The 18,955-nt window shown below is 43.7% G+C and overlaps 1 protein-coding gene across 1 annotated transcript in view; it reads left to right on the forward strand.

Annotated features, from left to right (window-relative positions):
- The window catches only part of LOC311112684 (uncharacterized protein), a gene marked incomplete at both ends in the record, with an annotated part of 156,042 nt that overhangs the window by 122,478 nt on the left and 14,609 nt on the right, over positions 1-18,955 (forward strand). Inside the window, 10 exon segments of the mRNA XM_084155817.1 lie at positions 1,845-2,012; positions 5,364-5,453; positions 5,746-5,892; positions 6,228-6,326; positions 6,691-6,780; positions 8,829-8,968; positions 9,288-9,417; positions 11,412-11,591; positions 11,818-11,868; positions 12,752-12,937. Coding sequence (XP_084011943.1) covers positions 1,845-2,012; positions 5,364-5,453; positions 5,746-5,892; positions 6,228-6,326; positions 6,691-6,780; positions 8,829-8,968; positions 9,288-9,417; positions 11,412-11,591; positions 11,818-11,868; positions 12,752-12,937 — 1,281 coding nt within the window.

Below are 18,955 nucleotides of genomic sequence, written 5' to 3' on the forward strand. Positions count from 1 at the left end.
TCAATACTTTGTTATATACCCTTTGTTGGCAATGACACAGGTCAAACGTTTTCTGTAAGTCTTCACAAGGTTTTCACACACTGTTGCTGGTATTTTGGCCCATTCCTCCATGCAGATCTCCTCTAGAGCAGTGATGTTTTGGGGCTGTCGCTGGGCAACACAGACATTCAAATCCCTCCAAAGATTTTCTATGGGGTTGAGATCTGGAGACTGGCTAGGCCACTCCAGGATCTTGAAATACTTCTTACGAAGCCACTCCTTCGTTGCCCGGGCGGTGTGTTTGGGATCATTGTCATGCTGAAAGACCCAGCCACGTTTCATCTTCAATGCCCTTGCTGATGGAAGGAGGTTTTCACTCAAAATCTCACGATACATGGCCCCATTCATTCTTTCCTTTACACGGATCAGTCGTCCTGGTCCCTTTGCAGAAAAACAGGCCCAAAGCATAATGTTTCCACCCCCATGCTTCACAGTAGGTATGGTGTTCTTTGGATGCAACTCAGCATTCTTTGTCCTCCAAACACGAGTTTTTACCAAAAAGTTCTATTTTGGTTTCATCTGACCATATGACATTCTCCCAATCCTCTTCTGGATCATCCAAATGCACTCTAGCAAACTTCAGATGGGCCTGGACATGTACTGGCTTAAGCAGGGGGACACGTCTGGCACTGCAGGATTTGAGTCCCTGGCGGCGTAGTGTGTTACTGATGGTAGGCTTTGTTACTTTGGTCCCAGCTCTCTGCAGGTCATTCACTAGGTCCCCCCGTGTGGTTCTGGGATTTTTGCTCACCGTTCTTGTGATCATTTTGACCTCACGGGGTGAGATCTTGCGTGGAGCCCCAGATCGAGGGAGATTATCAGTGGTCTTGTATGTCTTCCATTTCCTAATAATTGCTCCCACAGTTGATTTCTTCAAACCAAGCTGCTTACCTATTGCAGATTCAGTCTTCCCAGCCTGGTGCAGGTCTACAATTTTGTTTCTGGTGTCCTTGGACAGCTCTTTGGTCTTGGCCATAGTGGAGTTTGGAGTGTGACTGTTTGAGGTTGTGGACAGGTGTCTTTTATACTGATAACAAGTTCAAACAGGTGCCATTAATACAGGTAACGAGTGGAGGACAGAGGAGCCTCTTAAAGAATAAGTTACAGGTCTGTGAGAGCCAGAAATCTTGCTTGTTTGTAGGTGACCAAATACTTATTTTCCACCATAATTTGCAAATGAATTCATTAAAAATCCTACAATGTGATTTTCTGGATTTCTTTTTCTCAATTTGTCTGTCATAGTTGACGTGTACCTATGATGAAAATTACAGGCCTCTGTCATCTTTTTAAGTGGGAGAACTTGCACAATTGGTGGCTGACTAAATACTTTTTTCCCCACTGTATGTCATGTTGGATAGACCTAGAGCATTGTAACCCCTCACCCCCCTTCCCCACATCTCTTTCCCATTCTCCGATACACTCCATCCTTCCATCGGCTCCGTTTCGAACATTTGCCCTGCTTACCTGCCACTCTCTGAACTTTGACCTCAAAGCGAGAAAGGTATTGTACCGCAGCCTATCTGGACTAAAGTCTCTTTCTGGCAGCTGATTGGTTGATTGGTTAATTGGTACTGTATTTCTGTGTGATTGGTTGATTGGTTTAGGGACTGTACTTTTGTTCTGCGTGACATTACTCCAGCTATGAGGTAATGATATACAATTGGGTTATTTTATTCTGGACTGACATATGGGACCTTTACAATGTGTTGAATAGTCAATAGATTCCACTAGCACTACAAGTCAAATTCAAAAAGCTTTATTGTCCTTCAAATTTCCATAAAACGGATTGATTCTCGGCGTTGCAGGATACCCAGGCAACAATGGAGATAAGGGAGACCCCGGTCTTCCCGGCCCGGGCATTCCAGGGTTGACAGGCGACAGAGGAAGTCCCGGTTTTCCCGGCAGCCCCGGGGGAGTTGGACCTCAGGGTAACCCCGGTGGCCCCGGCCGCGACGGACTACCTGGCCTGCCTGGTAAGATAACATTAACGATGTCTGATCTATGGCAGCGTTTACCCAGGAGCTCAATTCAGATATGTTGTTCAATTATTGGTCTTTTGACCAATCGAATCAGATCTTTTGCCAATAATTAGGCAAAAGATCAGAATCAGTTTTAAACAGGCAGCCCAATTCTGATCTTTTGCCCAATTAGTGGCATAAGATCAGAATTGGGCTGCCTGTGTGTCTGTTTCAGTCTCTGTCTGATTATACATCTCTTTCTGTGTTATGTATGTATGGACGGCCCAGTAAGATATTATATTCAGTTTGACGTCTCTGACTGAATGTCTACAAGTCATGCTTGTTACTCTCCAACTGCATCCCAAATAGAATCCATTTCCCTTTATAATGCACTACTTTTGATAAGAGCACTGGTCCAAAGTAGTGGGAATAGGGTGCCTTTTGGGACGCACCCTCTGACTTCCAGTAAAGCCCCAAAGTAACCTGTGTTGATGGGAAGATGCCAGTCAGAAGATGTTTAACCTGTGTTGATGGGAAGATGCCAGTCAGAAGATGTTTAACCTGTGTTGATGGGAAGATGCCAGTCAGAAGATGTTTAACCTGTGTTGATGGGAAGATGCCAGTCAGAAGATGTTTAACCCGTGTTGATGGGATGATGCCAGTCAGAAGATGTTTAACCCGTGTTGATGGGAAGATGCCAGTCAGAAGATGTTTAACCTGTGTTGATGGGAGATGCCAGTCAGAAGATGTTTAACCTGTGTTGATGGGAAGATGCCAGTCAGAAGATGTTTAACCTGTGTTGATGGGAAGATGCCAGTCAGAAGATGTTTAACCTGTGTTGATGGGAAGATGCCAGTCAGAAGATGTTTAACCTGTGTTGATGGGAAGATGCCAGTCAGAAGATGTTTAACCCGTGTTGATGGGATGATGCCAGTCAGAAGATGTTTAACCTGTGTTGATGGGAAGATGCCAGTCAGAAGATGTTTAACCTGTGTTGATGGGAGATGCCAGTCAGAAGATGTTTATCCTGTGTTGATGGGAAGATGCCAGTCAGAAGATGTTTAACCTGTGTTGATGGGAAGATGCCAGTCAGAAGATGTTTAACCTGTGTTGATGGGAAGATGCCAGTCAGAAGATGTTTAACCTGTGTTGATGGGAAGATGCCAGTCAGAAGATGTTTAACCCGTGTTGATGGGAAGATGCCAGTCAGAAGATGTTTAACCTGTGTTGATGGGAAGATGCCAGTCAGAAGATGGTTAACCTGTGTTGATGGGAAGATGCCAGTCAGAAGATATTTAACCTGTGTTGATGGGAAGATGCCAGTCAGAAGATGTTTAACCTGTGTTGATGGGAAGATGCCAGTCAGAAGATGTTTAACCTGTGTTGATGGGAAGATGCCAGTCAGAAGATGTTTAACCTGTGTTGATGGGAGATGCCAGTCAGAAGATGTTTAACCTGTGTTGATGGGAAGATGCCAGTCAGAAGATGTTTAACCTGTGTTGATGGGAAGATGCCAGTCAGAAGATGTTTAACCTGTGTTGATGGGAAGATGCCAGTCAGAAGATGTTTAACCTGTGTTGATGGGAAGATGCCAGTCAGAAGATGTTTAACCTGTGTTGATGGGAGATGCCAGTCAGAAGATGTTTAACCTGTGTTGATGGGAAGATGCCAGTCAGAAGATGTTTAACCTGTGTTGATGGGAAGATGCCAGTCAGAAGATGTTTAACCTGTGTTGATGGGAAGATGCCAGTCAGAAGATGTTTAACCTGTGTTGATGGGATGATGCCAGTCAGAAGATGTGTAACCAGTGTTGATGGGAAGATGCCAGTCAGAAGATGTTTAACCTGTGTTGATGGGAAGATGCCAGTCAGAAGATGTTTAACCTGTGTTGATGGGAAGATGCCAGTCAGAAGATGTTTAACCCGTGTTGATGGGATGATGCCAGTCAGAAGATGTTTAACCTGTGTTGATGGGAAGATGCCAGTCAGAAGATGTTTAACCTGTGTTGATGGGAGATGCCAGTCAGAAGATGTTTAACCTGTGTTGATGGGAAGATGCCAGTCAGAAGATGTTTAACCTGTGTTGATGGGAAGATGCCAGTCAGAAGATGTTTAACCTGTGTTGATGGGAAGATGCCAGTCAGAAGATGTTTAACCTGTGTTGATGGGATGATGCCAGTCAGAAGATGTGTAACCAGTGTTGATGGGAAGATGCCAGTCAGAAGATGTTTAACCTGTGTTGATGGGAAGATGCCAGTCAGAAGATGTTTAACCTGTGTTGATGGGGAGATGCCAGTCAGAAGATGTTTAACCTGTGTTGATGGGAAGATGCCAGTCAGAAGATGTTTAACCTATGTTGATGGGAAGATGCCAGTCAGAAGATGTTTAACCTGTGTTGATGGGAAGATGCCAGTCAGAATATGTTAACCTGTGTTGATGGAAAGATGCCAGTCCGAAGATGTTTAACCTGTGTTGATGAGAAGATGCCAGTCAGAAGATGTTAACCTGTTTTGTTGGGAAGATGCCAGTCAGAAGATGTTTAACCTGTGTTGATGGGAAGATGCCAGTCAGAATACGTTTAACCTGTGTTGATGGGAGATGCCAGTCAGAAGATGTTTAACCCGTGTTGATGGGAAGATGCCAGTCAGAAGATGTTTAACCCGTGTTGATGGGAAGATGCCAGTCAGAAGATGTTTAACCTGTGTTGATGGGAAGATGCCAGTCCGAAGATGTTTAACCTGTGTTGATGAGAAGATGCCAGTCAGAAGATGTTAACCTGTTTTGTTGGGAAGATGCCAGTCAGAAGATGTTTAACCTGTGTTGATGGGAAGATGCCAGTCAGAATACGTTTAACCTGTGTTGATGGGAAGATGCCAGTCAGAAGATGTTTAACCTGTGTTGATGGGAAGATGCCAGTCAGACGATGTGTAACCTGTGTTGATGGGAAGATGCCAGTCAGAATATGTGTAACCTGTGTCGATGGGAAGATTCCAGTCAGACGATGTGTAACCTGTGTTGATGGGAAGATGCCAGTCAGAATATGTTTAACCTGTGTTGATGGGAAGATGCCAGTCAGAAGATGTGTAACCTGTCTCCTCTCTCTCTATTTTATCTGTCTTTATTTTCTGTTTGACGTTTTTTGACTGACTGTCTACATATCATGCTTGTTGCTCCATTTTTGACTTCCAGTAAGGTGATAACTTTTCCCAAAGTCCCTAACTTACCTGTCCCCTCTCTCTCTCTCTCTCTCTCTCTCTCTCTCTCTCTCTCTCTCTCTCTCTCTCTCTCTCTCTCTCTCTCTCTCTCTCTCTCTCTCTCTCTCTCTCTCTCTCTCTCTCTCTCTCTCTCTCTCTCTCTCTCTCAACAGGTGGTAAAGGAGACATGGGTGTGATGGGAGCTCCTGGATCTCTGGGATCCCCTGGCAACCCTGGAGGGCCTGGCTTCCCTGGACCTAAAGGCAACCACACACACACACACACACACACACCCACACACACACGCACACACACACGCGCACACACCTAAAGGTACTGCTACTATATACACCATGGAGCTGTAGGACAACAGTCGCAATAGATCCACATATTACCAAGATCACACAGATGTCAGGTCTTACAATCAAACAAACGAGTCCAAAACATCTGCTGCATTAGCTATAAGGAAACCACAAACACATAAGCACACACATATTAGTACTCTATGTGTATTGGATAATAAACACTCTGACCCTGAGTGTCTCCATCCTCCAGGTGATGATGGTTTCCCAGGGCGACCAGGTGGACTCGGCTCTCCGGGTCTGAAAGGAGACAGGGGAGACTCCGGTCTCATAGGACTCCCAGGTCCCAGCATCCTTAACATTTCATTCAAGGGAGCCAAGGGAGATGCAGGAGAACCAGGTACGTCTGTTTGTCGGCCAGTCTGTCTTTCTATCTATCTGTCATGATCATAATTACTATAAAATGAAGCATTTTAGTAAATAAAGGGGTGCCCAATGGTGCTCCACTGGGCACTCCCAAAACAAATCAAGGCACCTCTGCAAGCGTTACGAATGTAGAAGTTTTCCCCAGTGTAGAAGAAAGACATAGCTTCTCTTGGGAATGTTCTCTTACACTCAGTCAAGATAACACTTGTTTGATATGTTTGCTGCTATGGCTGAAACATTGTCCTGTCTGTCTGTCTGTCTGTATATCTGTCTGTCTGACTGTCTAACCATCCTGTCTGTGCTGAGTAGGTTTGGGAGGTCAGCCGGGTCACAAGGGTATTTCCGGTCTCCCTGGAGACGCTGGTATACCAGGACAGGATGGAAGACCTGGGTTACCTGGACCTCAAGGTATAGGACAGTCATCCTATAGTACAGTCATCCTATAGCACAGTCATCCTATAGTACAGTCATCCTATAGTACAGTCATCCTACCTAGAGATCTCACTTGATAACGTTTCCTGTTGACTTCAATGAGCCATTCACATGTTAATTATTTAATTATTAGAGTGTCTTGCATCTTCAGATACGTCCAACCCACATGGGCTTATAAAATACCTCTATCTCAAGTTGTCATTGAGCTCCATAATGTTCTCCGTAATGTCCCCTACTGAACAATCACTCCTAACATCCTCTTTCCATTATGCTCAGGTCCCAAACGAGACCTCTAATGTCATGGATTGATTATTCACCAATCTTTACGTAATATCTCCAGGTCCCAAAGGAGACATGGGCATCCCCGGAGTATCAGGCTCACGAGGAAGCCAAGGACCTAAAGGCAACATGGGAGAGATGGGCTTCCCAGGTGGGTGTCAGCCAGCCGATAACCCCATATCCCCACCATCATGTTGTATAACCTCATATCATCACCATCATGTTGTATAGCCTCATATCATCACCATCATGTTGTATAGCCTCATATCATCACCATCAAGTTGTATAGCCTCATATCATCACCATCATGTTGTATAGCCTCATATCATCACCATCATGTTGTATAGCCTCATATCATCACCATCACCATCATGTTGTATAGCCTCATATCATCACCATCATGTTGTATAGCCTCATATTATCACCATCATGTTGTATAGCCTCATATCATCACCATCATGTTGTATAACCTCATATCATCACCATCATGTTGTATAGCCTCATATCATCACCATCATGTTGTATAACCTCATATCATCACCATCATGTTGTATAGCCTCATATCATCACCATCACCATCATGTTGTATAGCCTCATATCATCACCATCATGTTGTATAGCCTCATATTATCACCATCATGTTGTATAGCCTCATATCATCACCATCATGTTGTATAACCTCATATCATCACCATCATGTTGTATAACCTCATATCATCACCATCATGTTGTATAGCCTCATATCATCACCATCATGTTGTATAGCCTCATATCATCACCATCATGTTGTATAAATCGCCATATCATCACCATCATGTTGTATAGCCTCATATCACCATCACCAACATGTTGTATAACCTCATATCATCACCATCATGTTGTATAGCCTCATATCATCACCATAATGTTGTAGAAATCCCCATGTCATCACCATAATGTTGTATAAATCCCCATATCATCACCATAATGTTGTATAAATCTCCATATCCCCTCTGCACCACCATGTTGTATAAATCCCCATATCCCCTCTGCACCACCATGTTGTATAAATCCCCATATCATCACCACCATGTTGTATAAATCCCCATATCCCCTCCATAATGTTGTATAAATCCCCATATCCCCTCCATAATGTTGTATAAATCCCCATATCCCCTCCATAATGTTGTATAAATCCCCATATCCCCTCCATAATGTTGTATAAATCCCCATATCCCCTCCATAATGTTGTATAAATCCCCATATCCCCTCCATAATATTGTATAAATCCCCATATCCCCACCACCATGTTGTATAAATCCCCATATCATCACCATAATGTTGTATAAATCCCCATATCCCCTCTGTATAAATCCCCATATCCCCTCTGTATAAATCCCCATATCCCCTCTGTATAAATCCCCATATCCCCTCTGTATAAATCCCCATATCCCCTCTGCACCACCATGTTTTGTTTATTTTCTTGTCGCTCTTATGTTTTATTCACTGAAATGAATAAATAAACATTATATAAAATGTGTTTAAAGACTCCCCATAACCCCTTAGACTTGGCCACTCTCAAACCTCCTCTAACACTCTCCTGTTGATATAAACCCCTTATCAACTGATATGCCTGAATACTTTTCTGTGTGTCCAGTAGTTCTGTAACAGTTTAATGATGAAAAAACAAGTATACAAATACAGTTCGATCCATTGATTGATGAATCACAGTTAATCAGTGTTGTCAGTGACTGATTGATAGATTAATCACAGTTAGTGTTGTCAGTGGACTTATTGATAGATGAATGACAGTTAGAGTGTTGTCAGTGAACTGATTAATAGATGAATCACAGTTAGTGTTGTCAGTGAACTGATTAATAGATGAATCACAGTTAATTAGTGTTCTCGGTGAACTGATTGATAGATTAATCACAGTTAGACAGTTGTTAGTGAACTGATTGATAGATTAATCAATATTAATTAGTGTTGTCAGTGAACTGATTGATAGATAAATCACAGTTAATTAGTGTTGTCAGAGAACTGATCGATAGATTAATCACAGTTAATTAATGTTGTCAGTACACTGATTATTAAATTAATCATAGTTAATTAGTGTTGTCAGTGAACTGATTGATAGATTAATCACAGTTAGAGTGTTGTGAATGAACTCTATTTGGCCAACTGCGCCAATCTTATTGTCCATTTATGATGATGTCACAGGACCCACGGCAGCAAAAGGAACACCAGGTCAGCCAGGTTGGTCGGGCGCACCCGGTAGTTCAGGAGCACCAGGATTCCCCGGAGCTAAAGGAGACCCAGGTTCCCCCGGATGTGGTGCCACAGGAGCTACAGGTCCCAAGGTATGGAACTGACTTCAGAACCATCTAGAACTGCATAGAACCATAGGTTCCTTTATGCTTGAATCTTTATCTCTCCAGGTTTAGATGAGTTATTTGAGTATTTTGTAGTGAACTGTCTACTCATTATGAATGAGATTTGTAATATATAGAAAAGTGCTTTATTGATAAAGTTGTTATCGTTATTATCAGTAGTTGTAGAGCTAGTACTGATAGTTTAACTATCATATTAGATAAATGACTGTATAATTTAACTTTATTCCTCTCTCTCACTCACACTCACACACACACACACACACACACACACACACACACACACACACAGGGTGAGCCCGGTCAGTCGGGATTCCCCGGACAAAACGGAGTGAAAGGAACTCCTGGAACACCAGGTCTTCCAGGGTTTCCCGGCTGCCCCGGAGCCAAAGGCGACCCCGGCCTCCCAGGATTCCAAGGTACGCTTACGGTAACTAACGGATATGGTGCTACGGTCTAACCACCAGTGCTGGGTTAGTAGAAAAACCAGGAATAGAGTATTCTTCAGAGTCTTCATGTGACAACCTCGACTAACCTGTACACCAGCACATTGACTCGGTACCGGTACCCCCTGTATATAGCCTCGCTACTGTTATTTTATTGTGTTCTTTTTTTCATTATACACTGCTAAAAAAAATAAAGGGAACACTAAAATAACACATCCTAGATCTGAATGAATGAAATAATCGTATTAAATACTTTTTTCTTTACATAGTTGAATGTGCTGACAACAAAATCACACAAAAATTATCAATGGAAATCAAATTTATCAACCCATGGAGGTCTGGATTTGGAGTCACCCTCAAAATTAAAGTGGAAAACCACACTACAGGCTGATCCAACTTTGATGTAATGTCCTTAAAACAAGTCAAAATGAGGCTCAGTAGTGTGTGTGGCCTCCACGTGCCTATATGACCTCCCTACAATGCCTGGGCATGCTCCTGATGAGGTGGCGGATGGTCTCCTGAGGGATCTCCTCCCAGACCTGGACTAAAGCATCCGCCAACTCCTGGACAGTCTGTGGTGCAACGTGGTGTTGGTGGATGGAGTGAGACATGATGTCCCAGATGTGCTCAATTGGATTCAGGTCTTGGGAACGGGCGGGCCAGTCCATAGCATCAACGACTTCCTCTTGCAGGAACTGCTGACACACTCCAGCCACATGAGGTCTAGCATTGTCTTGCATTAGGAGGAACCCAGGGCCAACCGCACCAGCATATGGTCTCACAAGGGGTCTGAGGATCTCATCTCGGTACCTAATGGCAGTCAGGCTACCTCTGGCGAGCACATGGAGGGCTGTGCGGCCCCCCAAATAAATGCCACCCCACACCATGACTGACCCACCGCCAAACCGGTCATGCTGGAGGATGTTGCAGGCAGCAGAACGTTCTCCACGGCGTCTCCAGACTCTGTCACGTCTGTCACATGTGCTCAGTGTGAACCTGCTTTCATCTGTGAAGAGCACAGGGCGCCAGTGGCGAATTTGCCAATCTTGGTGTTCTCTAGCAAATGCCAAACGTCCTGCATGGTGTTGGGCTGTAAGCACAACCCCCACCTGTGGACGTCGGGCCCTCATACCACCCTCATGGAGTCTGTTTCTGACCGTTTGAGCAGACACATGCACATTTGTGGCCTGCTGGAGGTCATTTTGCAGGGCTCTGGCAGTGCTCCTCCTGCTCCTCCTTGCACAAAGGCGGAGATAGCGGTTGTTGCCCTCCTACGGCCTCCTCCACGTCTCCTGATGTACTGGCCTGTCTCCTGGTAGCGCCTCCATGCTCTGGACACTACGCTGACAGACACAGCAAACCTTCTTGCCACAGCTCGCATTGATGTGCCATCCTGGATGAGCTGCACTACCTGAGCCACTTGTGTGGGTTGTAGACTCCGTCTCATGCTACCACTAGAGTGAAAGCACCGCCAGCATTCAAAAGTGACCAAATCATCAGCCAGGAAGCATAGGAACTGAGAAGTGGTCTGTGGTCACCACCTGCAGAACCACTTCTTTATTGGGGGTGTCTTGCTAATTGCCTATAATTTCCACCTGATGTCTATTCCATTTGCACAACAGCATGTGAAATGTATTGTCAATCAGTGTTGCTTCCTACGTGGACAGTTTGATTTCACAGAAGTGTGATTGACTTGGAGTTACATTGTGTTGTTTAAGTGTTCCCTTTATTTTTTTGAGCAGTGTATATATATTTTTTACTTTAGTTTATTTAGTCAATATTTTCTTAACTCTATTTTCTTACAACTGCATTGCTGGTTAAGGGCTTGTAAGTAAGCATTTCACGGTAAGGTCTACACCTGTTGTATTCGGCGCATGTGACAAATAAAATGTAATTTGATTTGATTTGTAATCCATCTACCTGTGTCATTAAATCTGTCCGTCTGTCTTTCCGGTAATATCCTTTAGGTTGTTCCGGTATTCCCGGGCCTAAGGGTCTGGATGGTACCCCTGGTAACCCCGGTCCCGGCGGAGGCCCCGGCCGACCGGGAGAGAATGGCCGAGCCGGATCACCTGGGTTCCCAGGCGACAAGGGTCAGGCAGGTTGCAACGGAATCCCTGGACCAGCGGGAGTCAAAGGAGACCAAGGCAAGTGGCGTAGTCACACAAGAAAACTACATTACCCATGATACGGTTCTCATCACTTAGTTGTGCTTGTCATGGTGATATTATGCAGTTAGACCATGTACTTGTATAATGGTATGACTATTATCTTTCAAATCTCTTTGAAAACGAAGATGCTTCAAAAATGTGTTAAATAATTAGTTGGATGTCTAAATCTCACTCCTCTTTTTCCCATGATCTTCTCCTCCAGGTCTTTCTGGTTTCGGCAGCCCCGGTTCTCCTGGTCTCCCAGGGTTACCAGGTGAGAGTCACCCCACCTGATTGTACCCACCATACACACAGCATACACACAGCATACACACAGCATACACACAGCATACACACACCATACACACCATACACTAGCTCCAAGAAACTATAGATGAAAACCCACTATAGACCATATAACACTTAAATAGCATTCTCCATTGGTATCAGTTGATCTATTTATCAATAAATATCTACAACAACCACTACTACTGCTACTGCTGCTACTACTACTGCTACTACTACTACTACCACTACTACTGCTACTGCTACTACTGCTACTACTACTATTACTACCACTACTACTACTACTACTACTACTACTACTACTACCACTACTGCTACTACTACTACTACTACTACTACTTCTGCTACTGCTACTACTGCTACTACCACTACTACTACTACTGCTGCTACTACTACTACTACTACTACTACTACTACTACTACCACTACTACTACTACTACTACTACTTCTGCTACTGCTACTACTGCTACTACCACTACTACTGCTACTACTACTACTACTACTACTACTACTACTACTACTACTACTCTACATCAACCAACATCCTTCAATCAACACTTCTCTCCCACCACACCAATTGTTCAATGTATCTGGTTTGCTGTATTTATATTGTATATACTGTCTGTATAATGTTTGTATTCCATCTGTATTCTCTTTACAATTTGTCTATTGCTGGCAGCACCAATTCACTGAGTCCATTCACTGAGTCAATTCACTGAGTCCATTCACTGAGTCCATTCACTGAGTCCATTCACTGAGTCAATTTCCCAGTATGTGTAAATGTACTTGGCAAATTAAAGTGATTCTGATTCTGAAATGACCCTGTGTTGTTGCTGTCTGTCCCCTCCAGGTGCTAAGGGAGATCTCGGCTCCCCTGGTCTTCAAGGTAACCCTGGGTTCTCTGGTCAGAAGGGAGAGGTGGGCTTCCCCGGCCTGCCTGGGTCCCCCGGGTGCATCGGGCCCCCTGGTGCCCCAGGTGTGACCCTCCAGGGGCCCAAGGGTAGCAGCGGACCCCCAGGCCCCCCTGGAAGAGCAGGTATGTTATGAATCGATCACTCCATCACCTGATAGCCAACGTTGCTGCCTGGTTTTCTGGCCATTTTGAAGTGTAGAGCCTCCTTGTTGGAGTATATGTTATAGTTAAGATTTTGGAGGCGAAAGAAACACACACCTGTTTAGGAGAGGTGCTGGCTAGCGGAGTAGAACACCTGTTTAGGAGAGGTGCTGGCTAGCGGAGTAGAACACCTGTTTAGGAGAGGTGCTGGCTAGCGGAGTAGAACACCTGTTTAGGAGAGGTGCTGGCTAGCAGAGTAGAACACCTGTTTAGGAGAGGTGCTGGCTAGCGAAGTAGAACACCTGTTTAGGAGAGGTGCTGGCTAGCAGAGTAGAACACCTGTTTAGGAGAGGTGCTGGCTAGCGGAGTAGAACACCTGTTTACAGTGGCGGCTCCTGAAAAAATTCTCAGGAGGGGCAATTTTTCTGATGATTTAGGTGACCTACACACATTTAAAAAAAGATATGTCCAGCAACAACATGAAGACAGGGGCAGCATATAAGTCAATACCAGAAGCATTTATTGACTGATCTCAAAAGTGTTGGCTTACCAGGGTTGGTGGAGCCCTCAGTTTCATCTTTGCCTCGCAAAGCTAACTCAAACACTCCGCAAAACTTCACACACTGGATTAGCCGGCTGAGGATGTGGCGGTTCTTGCTAATGTCGTAGTAAATATATTTGTTATAGTGAATATGGAATATGATATGTTGAGTAAAATGTTGTGCTAAGATCTATTTAGGTCAGGAGCTGGTTATAAGTTCTGTTCCTATCCAATAACAATGGACAAAAGGGTCCTATCTTGTCAGCCTTGTCAGCAGGTGGCCAAGGACAACACCCACGCCATAGGCCTCTCAGTTCTTCCAACTCACGAGTTCTTGCTCTGAGGACACACACACACACAAACACACACACACACACATCATCACTGTTAAACACACACACACACACACACATCATCACTGTTAAACACACACACACACACACACACACAAAAATCCCCTCTCTTAGGCTGAACATTTGAAGACAGAGAACCCGACTCAGAGCCAATGCAACAGTGACAGTAGCCTGCAGGGGACCTCGCCCAACTCATCAGGACCAATCAGAAGATCAGAACTACTAGATTGAACCTACTTCATTTATTGCATAAAATGTCTGCACACAATGTTTCGGGGCTCTCTTCAGATAATAATAATAATAATAATAATAATAATAATAATATGCCATTTAGCAGACGCTTTTATCCAAAGCGACTTACAGTCATGCGTGCATACATTTTTGTGTATGGGTGGTCCCGGGGATCGAACCCACTACCTTGGCGTTACAAGCACCATGCTCTACCAGCTGAGCTACAGAAAGTGGATACTCATGGATGCGCATTGCAATTGTAAAATGTCAACACAATTGGAGACACCACGTCATTTTTGGAGACATGTTATGGACAGTAAACTATTGTAGATGCGACTGCTAACTAACTAAAACATTTTAGCTGGCTAGCTAATCATCTTAGCTAAATGTGGGGCAAACAATTCAGTTATTTACCGTTAATTTGAGGGATTGGGGTGAAAGAAATCGAGTTACATAGTGATACTTTACGATATACTGTATTGACAATATCGCAATATTTTAGCGCTAGTTGGCTGTACCTGCACCAAAACACCATTATTGTTCCTTCATAGCTTGTTCTCAATCTTTTCACATTGGGAGCCAATTTGTTTTCAGCACTTTTATTTCCATGACTGATCAAAACTCGTTCTCATGGCTTTCTGATCCCTCTGCAACAGACATATGGTGCGCAATAAAATCACAGTATCGAATCGCAATACGTATAGAATCATGAGACTCGCAATGCTGATGCATATATCTTATCGTGAGGTTCCTGGCAATTCCCAGCCCAAGTTCATTTGCCACAACAAATCTCTTCGCTAGCAAACGCGATGTCTTCTCCAAAACGGCAATGTGTCTCCAGCAATGTTTACTTTTTTGACGTTCTATGGCATCTCCACTTTCCAAGCATATATGACCACATGTAATATTTTGGTAAGTGATGCAAATAGTGAACTATGTAGGGCCAGGATGTAAAATATATGTAGCTGCAGCAATTTCTCTTATCTGATATGGTAAGTAATGGGGCTTAATTTATAGCTCCCTAAGAGTTTGACGAACGGGTCCGTGAACGCGATTCCAGATATATTTACCTCTGAATAAACTGCCTTTATTACACCATATCCACATCCAGTAAACTTGTGATTATCAACACTAACCTCATCGTTGTGGCGGCGGACAGCTAGCCTGTATCCCTCGTCATCCAGTTGAGTGAGTGGCAATGTCTTTTTTCGTTCGTACCAATTTTTGGAAAATCCTCGGGTGTAGGACTTTCTGCCTTTAGTAGAAACCTGTTGAATTATTAAATTTGGTCTGGGAGGTCCTAATTGTTTCGTTGCCAATTTATCTTCATTTGTTCGCCGACAAAAAGGAACTTCTTTCAAACAATCCACTCTTTTCTCAGTTACGTTCATGGTTACGTAACGTATGACGAAAGCGCGTAAGTGCAAGCCCACAGACACCCATTGAGATTGTATTGAAGGCTCTGAAATTTGAAAAAAATAGATTTTACATGGGAGTCTATGACAGAAGTTCTGGGCGATTTTCAATCTGACTGAAATCTCCCCAAAAGGGGGTGGAGCCATTTGAAGCACGACTTTAGCCTGATTCGACATTTAGTGGCAGTGTGGCACTGTGGCAGATCAGACGTATAGATTACAACACTGATAACTACTGTTGCCGTGATATAATTGATTAGAAAAAAAATCACTTCCTTTTCCCGTTTGGCAGTGCGTCGCCCATATCGCCCTATTGAACAGGCCGTCCCTGCCTGTTTAGGAGAGGTGCTGGCTAGCGGAGTAGAACACCTGTTTAGGAGAGGTGCTGGCTAGCAGAGTAGAACACCTGTTTAGGAGAGGTGCTGGCTAGCAGAGTAGAACACCTGTTTAGGAGAGGTGCTGGCTAGCGGAGTAGAACACCTGTTTAGGAGAGGTGCTGGCTAGCGGAGTAGAACACCTGTTTAGGAGAGGTGCTGGCTAGCAGAGTAGAACACCTGTTTAGGAGAGGTGCTGGCTAGCAGAGTAGAACACCTGTTTAGGAGAGGTGCTGGCTAGCGGAGTAGAACACCTGTTTAGGCGAGGTGCTGGCTAGCGGAGTAGAACACATGAAAAAGAAAAAGAGATCCTCACACTCTAGGAGCTCAGATGCAATAATTTAATAACCTAATAACCAAGGTTTGGACAGACAAGCTGTCTTCATCAGGGTATAATGACAAACACTGCGGGTCACTAGTTTATATAGTGTCAAAGGACACACACAGGTGTCTGTAATCATGGCCTGGTGTGGCTTGACATCATTGGTTAATTTACAGATATAAATAGAACATATACAAAACATGAATGGATAGCATATGATCATAGATACAATTTGGCTACATAGGCCTACAAACATTTACAATGAATAGCTAAATCACAATAATCACAAGAATGGCTTCAAATCAAAGTCTACATTGAGACCGAAAGGAGCAAGGGTCTTAAAATTAAAGATCCAGGCAGCCTCTCGTTTTAACAATAAATGATCGAGTTAAGATTTTTAAATGTATTGAGTCATGGACTGGGAAGGAGATTTGATAGATAGATAGATAGATAGATAGATAGATAGATAGATAGATAGATAGATAGATAGATAGATAGATAGATAGATAGATAGATAGATAGATAGATAGATAGATAGATAGATAGATAGATAGATAGATAGATAGATAGTATTCCGACCCCTTTACTTTTTCCACATTTTGTTACGTTACAGCCTTATTCTAAAATTGATTAAATCGTTTTTTCCCCCTCATCAATCTACACACAATACCCCATAATGACAATGCAAAAACAGGTTTTTAGACATTTTTGCTTAATTATTTAAAATAAAAATGGAAATATGACATTACATATGTACTCAGACCCTTTACTCAGTACTTTGTTAAAGCACCTTTGGCAGCGATTACAGCCTTGAGTCTTCTTGGGTATGACGCTACAAGCTTGACCTACCTGTATTTGGGGAGTTTCTCCCATTCTTCTCTGCAGATCCTCTCAAGCTCTGTCAAGTTGGATGGGGAGCGTCGCTGCACAGCTTTTTCAGGTCTCTCCAGAGATGTTTGATCGGGTTCAAGGACATTCAGAGACTTGTCCCGAAGCCACTCCTGCGTTGTCTTGGCTGTGTGCTTAGGGTCGCTGTCCTGTTGGAAGGTGAACCTTCGCCCCAGTCTGAGGTCCTGAGTGCTCTGGAGCAGGTTTTCATCCAGGATCTCTCTGTACTTTGCTCCGTTCATCTTTCCCTCGATCCTGACTAGTCTCCCAGTCCCTGCCGCTGAAAAACATCCCCACAGCATGATGCTGCCACCACCATGCTTCACCGTAGGGATGGTGCCAGGTTTCCTCCAGATGTGACGCTTGGCATTCTTGTTTCTCATGGTCTGAGAGTCCTTCAGGTGCCTTTTGGCAAACTCCAAATGGGCTGTCATGTGCCTTTTACTGAGGAGTGGCTTCTGTCTGGCCACTCTACCATAAAGGCCTGATTGGTGGAGTGCTGCAAAGATGGTTGTCATTCTGGTAGGTTCTCTTATCTCCAATAGTGTGCAAAGCTGTCATCAAGGCAAAGGGTGGCTACTTTGAAGAATCTCAAATCTCAAATATGAAATATGAAATATTTGATTTGTTTAAGTTATTTGGTTACTACATGATTCCATAGTTTTGATGTCTTCACTTTTATTCTACAATGTAAAAAATAGTAAAAATAAAGAATAATTTAGTGATATCCAAATATGATCTTGTCTCATCACTGCAACTCCCCAACGGGCTCAGGACGCGAAGGTCGAGTCATGCGTCCTCTGAAACATGACCCGCTAAAAACATGTTTTTGCTTTGTCATTATGGGGTATTGTGTGTAGATTGATGAGGAAAATGTTTGTTTTTTAAACCATTTTAGAATAAGGCTGTAACGTAACAAAATGTGGAAAAAGGGAAGGGGTCTGAATACTTTCCGAATGCACTGTAGATAGATAGATTATTGAGAGATTCTCTCTCTGACATGTGGCATAGATGCACACAACCAATCCACCCAAATTCAAGTGAAAACCAGGCAGCAAACCAGCCCTAACTGACATACTGTGAGAATGCTTCATGTTAATCCCATTTATTTGCATGAGACGTGAACCTCTTTGTCAATCACCACTAGTCCCAGATCAGCTATATCTCACTGAGCATAAACACACACTGTCACTCAAATCACCATCGTCGTACTGCATTGTACACACTGAGCACTGAACCAAACCAACTGATTGTATCACTACCACCACCACTATTCACACTGCAACCAAACTTCCCCCACCCCCTACCCCCTTACTATGAAATGTTAGGGTGTGCTGCCACCACACACCAATCAGTGTGTCTCGCCAGAGTTCCAGCCACGCCTCCCAATGTCTACGTCCTCCATCCATCCATCCATCCATCCATCCATCCATCCATCCATCCATCCATCCATCCATCTGTTTGTTATTCATCCCTCCATCCTTGTGTCTCCTCACCCCCTATCCCTCCCTCTCTCGGTTGCAGGGGAACGGTTCCTGATCTGTTCATCTCTCCACAGGGTTGATGTGTGTGTGTGTGTGTGTGTGTGTGTGTGTGTGTCCTGTCGATGTCTGTGTTTGTCTAATTGCGTTAGATTGGTGTGATGCAGTTGAGCCAGATCAAACCTGTAACAGTTTTAACTGTGTGTTATACTAGTGGGGGGGTACTAGCTTGCCTTTAACTAATGCTAAAAGGTTAAACTAACGTTTGGGGAATGAATCTCGAAACAAGGAAGACCATTAACTAAAAGTATAAAGTGAAGTTTATTATTATTACAAACCATTAGTCAAACATGGATTGCAAGTTTCAACTAAACATTTTGAGTGCAGCTGTAGGC

Source organism: Coregonus lavaretus (genome assembly GCF_964263955.1).
Source record: "Coregonus lavaretus genome assembly, chromosome: 39".
Classification (NCBI taxonomy): Eukaryota; Metazoa; Chordata; class Actinopteri; order Salmoniformes; family Salmonidae; genus Coregonus; species Coregonus lavaretus.